An 11,148-nucleotide genomic window follows, 5' to 3' on the forward strand; every position below is an offset into this window, starting at 1 on the left:
GAACCTATTATCCTCAATTACTCAAATCAAAACCTACTCTGTTTATCGTAAACTTCACAAAGCAAGAAAAAACTAAGGTTCATAAGGAATTTATCCTTCAATCACCAAACTTCAGATTTTCTATCAATTTTTTGGGTATTCCAGGCATGTCTCTCATTTCTAACTTGAATTTTATACCATGGCATATGTTTTAATTAGTGTTCATGTGATTTAACTGTTAGTTTGAAATTGGATTGAGGGCTTTGATGATTAATACTTGAATTATACTTTCCATGATTTAAATGTCTTGTGTATACTTAAATTGATGATTTTGGGGATTGAATGGGTGCATGGTTGTAGAATTTAGAATGGGAAACATAGGTTTCCCTAAATTAATAGATTTTGGTTTGGTAATAGCATTAACTTACCCCACCTGCATGATTTTGGTTATAAATGTCAAATTTGTAAGATTTAATGCACTTTTGAAACTATTGCATTACATTACGGACAAATGGATAAAAATGGATTTGAAAGTCCTTAGTGGCCATGGTTTTAGATTTTTAAAGGACCTTGGGAGTCAATTAGTTACTTGAAATAGATTAGCATGATTATATAAGCTTGTAATCATAATTGGTATGATAATACCAAGGGATAAATTCCTTAATATAAGACTCCTTGATTTATTATTGGGATCATGTGCAAAGTGGTTTTAACTTAGGCTTAAAGGGGTTGTGTAGCTCACCGTGAAGGTGGAGATCCTGGGGGACCAATAATGCAAATCATGTTTGTCAGTGTGGGGTCTATATGTCCATGTGCTTGGTCCACACATTATATTTTTAGGATGGTTGGAGAGCCTTGGTATCTCTGGTTATCCTTCGAATTTCCTCGGTTCGTGCGGCTAACACGTATTGGGCCCTTTCAGTATAGGGAGGTGAACCTATATATCCCATGGGTGCCCTTAGGACGGATAAGTCTACAAAGTCCAGGTTAATGATTTTAAACACTCTTGTTCATGACCCTTTACCCTATCTCAGTATCCTATTTATGTATATGTGAATGCATATATATGGTTTTGACTGATTTTGGATATGGCGTTATTTTATTACTTTTCCTGAGTTATATGCCAGTGCTTATCCCATTGACCATCCTACATTACTACATCATTTTGTGATGTATGATTCAAATAATTTTCTGTTACTCTTGTGTAGCATTAGGTGGTGTGATTGTCTTTTGAGTTGTTGTGAAGTGGTGAGCTTCTATCTTTCAAAAAGCCTTGTCATTTCATTAGGTTTATTTTCAGATTTTAGGAATTGTGAACTCTCTTATGTCATGGTGGGGCATGTCCCAGCCTAGATTGGTATTTTGGTTTTTAGAGGCTTTTGTGGACAAGTGTGGGTTGGATTATTGGTTCTGACTCTTAAAACATTCATTTGACTTGTTTATCTTTTACTACTATCTTGAATAGCTTTCGCTTTATTATTATTATTGTTCTCTTAAGATTAGGCTAAGTGGGTGGTCTTTGATCCATGGTGGGCTTGAGATACCCGTCACGACTAGGCCTTGGTTTGGGTTGTGACAACTTGCTTCATATCCTTGCTTGTGTATTCCTCTAATAGTTTTAGTTGTTATGTTGCATTCTACACTATTTTGTTACCGAGTATTGCTCTGTTTACAGGCTTTCTAATAATTGATTTCTTGCCAAGTAATGACACGCAGGCTCATGTTTCCAAACCCCCTAATCATTCTTTACCTGCGTGATGGCCTATTTAAGTCTTTTATGTTTAATCATTGCAAAGAAGTACTTTGTACCGTCATCTCCCAATTTTAGCCACATTTGTTTGCTTTGTTGTTGCAAGAACATTTCAGCTAGCTATGAATTCCTTCTATATTTCCTTAGTTTTATAGTTTCATTAGGTTGTAGCATTGTATTCAAGAGGTTCTTCGTGCAGTTTTTCCTGGGCAATCAAGAGCTCTTACTTATCCTTTTCAACCTTAACAATTATGTTCCTACAGTGTTAAGTATTCAACTCCTATAAACTTTTCTTTAGCAATTTCAATCTTCTTACCACTTTCCATATTTGATGCCCTTTTAACTTAGTACTCCAAATGTGTTGCACCTTCTCAGAAAACTTTGGATGTTGAGCCTAAGTATTGCAATATTGAAAGGTTTTCTTAGGCCTGTAAATTGTAATCGTGATTTTGCAATAACAACTTAGCTGGACAATGATCGCTTAATCCATCAGGCAGATAAGTAGCTCTACATGAAGGCATATAGGTTAACCACCTAGACTTAATAAATATCCAATCAATTTTTGAATAAATCCTCCGCATAGAACTTTTATCATTCAATGTATATTGCCGACCTTGATGAGGCATTTCTATTAGTTCACAGTTTTCCAAGCAAGTTTTGAAATCAACAACTTTATGTAACGAAACTGGATTCCTCCCACTCTATCCTCAACATGCAATATAGGGTAAAGTCACCTAGGATATGACAAGGCATAGTGCAAATCCTCTGATGCATCTCCATTTCTGACCACAATAACCTCTTTTCTTCTCTGGTGTTATGTTCATACATTATAGATTGACAAAATACCATCTGCAAGGGTACATATAATACGTCATAAGTCAGTATTTGAGTTGATCTAGTTATCAGATTCACCTTGTAGAAATCTGGTCTCCAGGCTAATAAGATCCTTCCATCAGGATGTACATCAAGATTAGTAAGAAATTCCCATTCTCTAAGAATTCTATTAACAACTTGCTCCATCTTATTACTTTTTAGCATTGTTTCAACTAACCCCACAACATTGATATTTTCTTTATTGCAGAGGACCATAACATCTTTCTGCTTATTAGGCTATTAAGCCCTCTAACGTTCCAATATAATAACTCAACCATATCTCACACTGGATATGGTCTCACCGCTCACACTTTTTCGTTGCACTAAAATCTATTGCTCCTCTTATCTATGCAAAGCTTGGAAAGCATTAATTCCTTCCACCTACACAAAAATATTTTGAAGCACCAGTTGAGGACTAACAGTTCTATGAGGGGTCATCCACACAGCCGAAAGGGGTTCTCTGTTATCCCTATTAATTTTTGGAGAAGTTTGATTATCCTCCTTATTCTGCACTTCTTGAGAGACACCTGCATTTACCACTTGTTGAGTTACAAGAGGTTCCTTGTTTAACACCTCTGTCCCCTGCTTCTTTATTTGTGGATTTTTCTTCCTGCAAATCTCTTCTACATGCCCATGTTTTCCACAATAACCACATAGTGTAGGCTTCCAGTCATAGATTACTTTCTGCTCAATAATATTCCCTTTTTCATTTCTAAAGCAAATCAGATAGGGCAGGTTAGCATCCATATTGACTTCTACCAAAATTTGCGCAATATTCAGACCTTGTTTCTTCTCGGTATTTTGGTCAACCGTTAACAATCTGCCAATCAAGCTTCCAAGCTTACTCAACCCTGTAGAACTCCAATATTTAAAATCTAGTCCTGAAAACTTTATCCATATAGGAACTGACTATAATTATTCTCTAGTGAGCTCTATTTCTAGTTCCCATGCCTTCACTATGAACGGTTTGTTGTTAAAGTGGTAAATCCTACCTTGTAACATCTTTTTTCCCTTCAATCGTCTCAAAACAAACTATAATCACTCCATTCATCAGTATTGCTACTTTATTCAGCCTATGTTTTCCCCAAATTCGTTGTATAAAGTCATTTATCACCGCAAATAGGGGATGAGCTCCCAACATAAAACAAACAACGATAGTTTTCCCAGTATTGAATCTCAGATTCAATTCCTCAAGATCAATATCGATAATAGTTCTCTCACCTTGCTTCACAGGAGCTACATAATCGAGCTTAAATCCAGTATTAGAGACTTTTGAGATATTAAATCGATCCCAAATTGAGTGCCCAGTCTCCTTTCGCATTGTCTCCTCTTCAACCTCATTCGCCCATATTTTCTCCCACTTCCCAATGGTGGTGTGTTGGAGCAACAATTGTAGACCATTGCTTCTGCGCAAGCACTTGCACCTCAAGCTCCTTCTCCTTGGTTTGAGCTTTTTGTGCCTTTTCCTCTGTATCATTATAGTACTAGTTGCAATAGTTGCTTGTGAATTTAAGCTTAAGGAACCCTCCATGAATTCCCCTAAATTTGATATTGTTCCACTGTTTTCTACTCCATTCGAAGCTTCCTCGTGCATCTTAGCTTTACCTCGTGACTTCATAGCTACCTCTTTCGCCATTTGAGCCTTCGTTGATGGAATTCGAGCTCGTCTCCCCATGGCAGCACACGTTCGTTAGACGGTGCTGAGAGAAAGAATTGCCATAGAGAAGTTTTTAGGAGAATGGACTACATGTTACTTAATCGATATGATGTAAACATCGGGTATGAATTTTGTTTTTATTCATTATGTTAATTCTCTTAATTTCACATGCGATAATATTAGGAGGCGTCATTGTCATGCTTTTCTAATCATCTTAATTCTGAAATTTACTAGCCTGATTAATTTAATTAAGATTGTGTTATATAACTCATTAAAGGAAATCACTTCCTACGATGAATTTTCTACTTTGCCATGCATGAATCGAATCCATAATATTTGGTTAAGGGTCAAAAAAAAAATCAATCTGATAACAACTCTTGAAGACCATCACCTATGCATTAAAAGTAATAAGCAAGTAAATTATTCTAAGTCATAATTTAATAAATCAAAAACAGCCAAGTAAATTATTATATTAGTACTGTTTTCTCACATGATGTAACTTTTCTCACATCAGAAGAACAATAAGTATATTTTATTGCATTACTTCTAATGCTAATTGGGTGCTTGATGGTGAAGATATTATTCCTTAAGTTTTCTTTAAATGAATTTGCAAAAGTTGAATATAATATGGATCAGAAGATTTATCAACGCATTAAGAAATTTTAGTAAGATTTGTCCACATTGTGGTGGCTAATAAAATAAATATAGAAGAGAATTAAATTTAAGTGGACAAAATAAAGATCAACTTATCTTGTTAAACCATATTATATTACTATTCTAGAGGGCAAGAATAATATTACTCTCTCTCCGTCCAATGATGTGGAACCCAGCCAATAATAAAGACTTCAAATGCGTGACTAAAAAAATCGTAGATATTTATGTTCTTATACTATTCAGCACAATAGCAGGTAACTTTAAAGTTAATCTATTTTTAATTATTAAAAAATAAAAAGACTAAAAAAATGTGTCATATGAAAATTGGGATAGTGCCTAATTGACAATCACTTCAAATTCATATAATAATATTATAATAATAGATTCTTAACTATTGCCGTTTGCCCAATATGGTTTTATTTATATTGCCGATCGCCTAACAGTTTCATCGTAACAACCTATTGTTTTATTGTACCGATTTACGTTATATCTTTTAAATTTCGAGAGATAAGCGGTAATTTTTTTAATATATCATAGAAATATTTTAAATTGTCAGTTATTATAATTTATAATACTTTTTATAGTTTTCAAATATATAAATTTTATTACAGAAATATTATAAATTTCATATGTGAATTAACGGTTAAACTAAAAAGTTTGACTCTCAAAATTTGAAAAATACCACATAAATTAGATCAGATGATTACATATTGAAATAAAAAGATGTCAAAATTATATTTCTTGGGCCAATTGATATTTATGGCGTTTGGACAGTCTTTTTCGAAATATAACCATATCTAAAAAAACATTGACCCTTTTTTCTTGGAAATTTTGTAATGTTACTAATTTTGCAGTTTCTTAAGTAAAAACTATTTATTCTGCGTACTATTACGTATTTTTCATAACATACAGTCAAAGAGACAAGAAGATATGTTCGAAAACTTTGGATTTTTTAAATTTTTTGCTACCAACTTGGCTGTAGTTGCTATCTGAAAATAAACGATAGTTTGGTGTATTAAATCTTTCACTATATACGATCAAATTACAAGCGTTTATTATGCGGATCGGAACCTTATCTTTCATTTCATTTTTGCAAGATGTTGTTTGCCCTGCTTGAACCCAGTTATTTCAAGGCACGATAATATCATAAAAATGTCGTTCTAAAAATGACTTGTTGTAAAAAAAAATAAATTAAACTTTCATTTCATTATACGGAATCTTTCACTATGCAAGATGATGTTTCCCCTGCGTGATGATATCTGAAAATGTTTCTCTAAATCTACCTTGTTGTAAAAAAATAAATTAGACTTTCATAATATACTTTTATGCTCTAACTTTCTCTCGAAGATAACTTTGTCGAAAAGTTCTATATATAAATTTCTATTTTGTTTGTAAAATATAGAGATAAGCATCCAGTATCCTCTCAAACTATGATCAAAGTTTCTACACGTATTTCAACTTCACATGATTCTTATTAGCCTCCCTCCCCTCCCCCCCCTCCCCCCCCCTTCCTTCTCCTCAAACTCAATTTTAACATATTTTGTCACTTTTTTTATACTGAAATGACATCTTTATTACATAAAAATGATGCTCATATCAAAGATATCACGTCAGCTAAAAGAGTGTTACATTAGCTAAAAAAGATGATAAAATATATTAAAATTAAGTTGAAGAGAATAATGAAACTCCTTTGAAATCGATGTATGTCTCAGCAATTTGGTGATAGTTGAGGTCCTGCATGGTTTACTCAAAAATATAAGGCAGAATAATGCGTTCTCACATCTGTTTACATTTTAACACATATTTATTGTTCAACCACTCTCCTCAGCAAAATTGACCAAATTGTCCAAAAAAAAAAAAATTAGTAGGTCCATTAACAGCAAAATTTTAAATTAGTAAATTCAAGACTTTTCCAAGTGTGAAAGCAAAGAGTTGTTTGAGTACCAAATCTAGCTAGTCAGTTATAGAAAAGTATTCAATCGCTGAATTTAATACAAAATCAAAAAATTAGTAAAAAATAAAATCAAACACCTTCCTGGTTACTTCCATCGGAACTCTTCTTTGTATTCCTAATGGACTTTGGTGTAAAATTTTTTATTTTTATTTTTGTTCGATGTTCAATATTTATATTAAATTTAACTAAATTTAAATATATATTAAAAAATTTAATATTATGTGTAAAACGCTTTTAATAAGATGATTTCATATATAAAGGTCGAACTCAAAATTTTTTGAAGAATTTAATATTCAACCACAAAGTCATCACATAATACGTTCCCTAATATAGACGACTTCTTATGCAAAACTCAAATCCAAAATTTTTGAAGAAGTCCTTGCTACTCAATCACATAATCGTCACATAAATACACTTCCTAATAAAAACGATTTCTTATAAAAAAAAAATTCAAACTTGAAATCTTTGAAATAATTTTTACCGCTCAATTATAGAATCGTTGCATAATATGCTCTCTAATAAAAATAATTTCATATACAAAAAATACTTATCATTAAATCATAAAATCAACACATAATACACTCTCTAATAAAAATAACTTCATATATAAAATTGAAATTCTGAATTTTTGAAGAAGTACTTCCCACTCCCGCACATGTTTTGAGTTATATGCCCAAGATTCCGCGTTAAGGAAGCGGTCAACTAACTCCCTCAAAATTGTCATCACCTACTTCACCTTCCTTCCCCTTCTCTTTCAATATCTATATAATCTATGCCACTTTCTCCCAATTTTCAACAACTAGCTCACTTTCTTGATTCAATCAACCAAAATTCCATTAAGAAAAAACAATTCTTGTAACATTTTGGGACACCCAAAGTTCTTGAATTTGTTTTGGGACACCCAAAGAACAGGGGAAAACCATAATACACACAAAAAAAAACAGATCAATCTTGATTCTCAAATATGGATAGACTTTTAAGAACTTTGTTATTTTCATCATTTTTGTTGTTAAGTCTATTTGCTACCTCTTCATATGCACAAACTCAAAATTGCTCATCTTTTGCATTCAGAAATAACCAACTTTTTGCAACTTGCAATCCTCTGCCTGTGCTGAACTCTTTTCTTCATTGGAGTTACCATCCAGATAACCACACAGTGGATCTTGCTTACAGACATGGAGGCGTAACGGATTCGGATTGGGTAGCATGGGGACTGAACATTGACGGATCAAGAATGGTTGGTGCACAATGTTTGGTTGCACTTAGAAACTCAAGTGGTCAAATACATGCCTATACTTCTCCTGTTACTGATTATAATACACGGTTAGCACAAGGTGAATTGAGTTTCCGTGTGCCAAGAATTGCAGCAGAGTTTACAAATAACGAGTTTATTATTTTTGCAACTTTGGTATTACCTAGTGGAAGAACAAGTTTTAATCAGGCTTGGCAAAATGGTGGAGTTTCTGGTCAGACTTTGCAAGTTCATGCTCAGTCAGGTGATAATATGAGGTCTTTTGGCACTGTTGATTTTGCAAACGGAGAGTTAGGGAGTGATGGCGGTAGCTCTGTCACTTCTAGACAACGTAGAAGACATGTGAGTTACACACGTCCTTTCTTAAATTTCTTAAGAATTTAACTTATATATACTGTCCGTACTCGTCAAAATAGAGTCAAAATCACAATTAGAATTAGCATAAATTAAAGGAAAAATAAAATTTCCTTCTTGCTGGTCTTATTGGCCTTTGAATGAACCTAAGAGCAAGGAAGCCTCACTAAGGTGTTGGTTTATCAAACACTTGCCCACTGCCTCCTGCCTGCCTGACTGACAGGCGAAGCGCTTGTTAATCTGCTATGGCATGTATAAATTGTCTTATTTTTCATGCCATTAGTCTCACTTTTTATATGGATGGTTTCCTATAGTTATCCTTTAGGTAAAGGCGGAGGCGACCTAGTTTAATGGTCTCAATTGAACTCAATAATTTCGATGCGTAGCCTAACATATATGTGAAAGAATACTAGTACAATTTTATATAGAACTTTGAGCCCATAATCTCGAAAGTCTAATTTATTCAATTGTAAACTGAAATCATCAAGTTTAAATTATGGAATTTCCCTTACTTTTAGGTGATGTGATATAACAACGAAGACTATATCTCTGTCTCAAACAAATTGGGATTGACTATATGATCCTCACTGACCATGTTACTCATTTTTATATACAGTGTCCTTTTTTTGCCAAATAACTAGAAGCGAAAAAAAAAGAGGAGAGTTTTGACATGTTTGATTTCTCTTGAAAATTTGACAGGTTCATGGAGTATTGAATGCAGTGAGTTGGGGAGTGCTAATGCCAATGGGAGCAGTGTTTGCAAGGTACTTGAAGGTGTTCAAAGCAGCAAATCCAGCTTGGTTTTATCTACATGTTGCTTGTCAAACTTCAGCCTATGCTGTTGGTGTTGCTGGATGGGGCACTGGTCTCAAACTTGGAAGTGATTCTACTGGTATCAAATTCAATACTCACAGGAACATTGGCATCACTCTCTTTTGCCTCGGAACTCTTCAGGTAGCTATCTCAACGCATTAACTCTAAATATTGATTCACTTCTGCACACATTTGCAAAGGAACAAAAGACCAGATCCTTAGAGAGCAAAAAGATTTGCCTTTTTCATGTTTGGGATAGTTACACTTTGACCGCTCGCCAAAAATAATTACAACTGCTAGCTAGGTATACAAAAAGTATACACCATTATGTATAAAATTTGCACATATACATCAATATATAAGAAATATACATTTGTTGACTACTATTTTAGTGGACGGTTATACAGTATAGAAATCCTTTTTCTTTTGGCTTAGTTCATCGGCCCCTCAAACTTGCTCGATTGGTTTCATTTAGACACCTGAACTTTCAATTATCTCAAATAAGGACCGGAAAAAGTTCCCTATTTTTGGATTAATACTTAAATGGTCCCCTTAAACTTGTTCAATTTTTTCATTTATACACCTGAATGAAGGGTTGTGCACAATTTTAATTGCTAATTTGTACTGTCAAAACTTTGTAGGTGTTTGCTTTGCTTCTGAGGCCAAAACCAGACCACAAGTACAGATTATACTGGAACATCTACCACCATGCTATTGGATACACAGTGATCATTCTCAGCATCATCAATGTGTTTGAAGGATTTGATGCATTGAATGGGCAAAAGAATTGGAAGAGAGCTTACATTGGTGTGATCATAGCCATAGGGGCTATTGCAGTTTTATTAGAAGCCTTCACTTGGTTCATTGTCATCAAAAGGAAAAAGTCAGACTCTAACAAGTACCCACAAAATGGAACAAATGGTGGTAATGCTTATTCAAATGGGACTCATCAGCAACAGCAAGCATAAATAATAAACTAACATAAATGTCACTTTGGACATGTTTTGTATGCATATATATTTTTTTTTTTGTTTGCTTCAGATTTTGGTTTTTTTTGTTTTTGGTTTTCTTTGCAGAAGGATATATTCTTGTATGCATATATGTTGAGAGACCACCGATTTGTGGTTTAGTATTAGTTATTTATCATTACTAGTACTGTTTTTATTAACTTTTATCTACTATTTGGCAACAGTAAGTTCTTTATTAATTTAGCACAATAAAAAACAACGCATGTTGAGCCTAAAAGTATATAGTTTCTTTTACACTTCTAAGGGCTCGTTTGGTTTGAAAACAAGTTATATCGGGATTAGTTATATTGGGATAAGTTATGATAGGATAAGTTATACTGAGATTAGTTATGCTGAGATTATTTTTTATTGAATGTTTGGTTTGTTGTATTCAAAGTAATATGCATGGTATAATTTCTAGGAATAAATTGATTGATAACCAAAATATTCTCCATTTTAGTTAACTTTTTATATATATATATTTCTTTTTAAACTTTAAATATTCATTCTTAAAATTTTTTATTATTTTTTAGAGAAATTAAAATATATAAATAAACATAATTTATATATTTTACAACCATTTTGAACGGTAAACTGATCAAAATTTATTTATTTATGAATATATTATACGTTAATTAAATATACTTTATGTATGTGAGAATATATTACATTATATATTATGTTATATATAATTAAATTATATATAATTAAACATAATTTAACATAATATATTAACATAATATATATATATAATTAAACATAATTAACGTATATATATTCATAATATTCTACGTTATATATTACGTAATTACGTTATATATTATGTAATATATTATATTCATAATTAATGAATAT

The 11,148-nt window shown here is 32.8% G+C and overlaps 1 protein-coding gene across 1 annotated transcript; it reads left to right on the forward strand.

Annotated features, from left to right (window-relative positions):
• Window positions 1-7,526: 7,526 nt before the first annotated feature.
• LOC107878158 (cytochrome b561 and DOMON domain-containing protein At5g47530) lies at window positions 7,527-10,454 on the forward strand. The gene is made up of 3 exons (XM_016725070.2): window positions 7,527-8,461; window positions 9,173-9,427; window positions 9,928-10,454. The coding sequence occupies exons 1-3, from the start codon at window positions 7,832-7,834 to the stop codon at window positions 10,252-10,254; spliced, it is 1,212 nt and encodes a 403-aa protein (XP_016580556.1). The 5' UTR covers window positions 7,527-7,831; the 3' UTR covers window positions 10,255-10,454.
• Window positions 10,455-11,148: the final 694 nt, after the last annotated feature.

Source organism: Capsicum annuum, chromosome 7 (genome assembly GCF_002878395.1).
Source record: "Capsicum annuum cultivar UCD-10X-F1 chromosome 7, UCD10Xv1.1, whole genome shotgun sequence".
Lineage (NCBI taxonomy): Eukaryota > Viridiplantae > Streptophyta > Magnoliopsida > Solanales > Solanaceae > Capsicum > Capsicum annuum.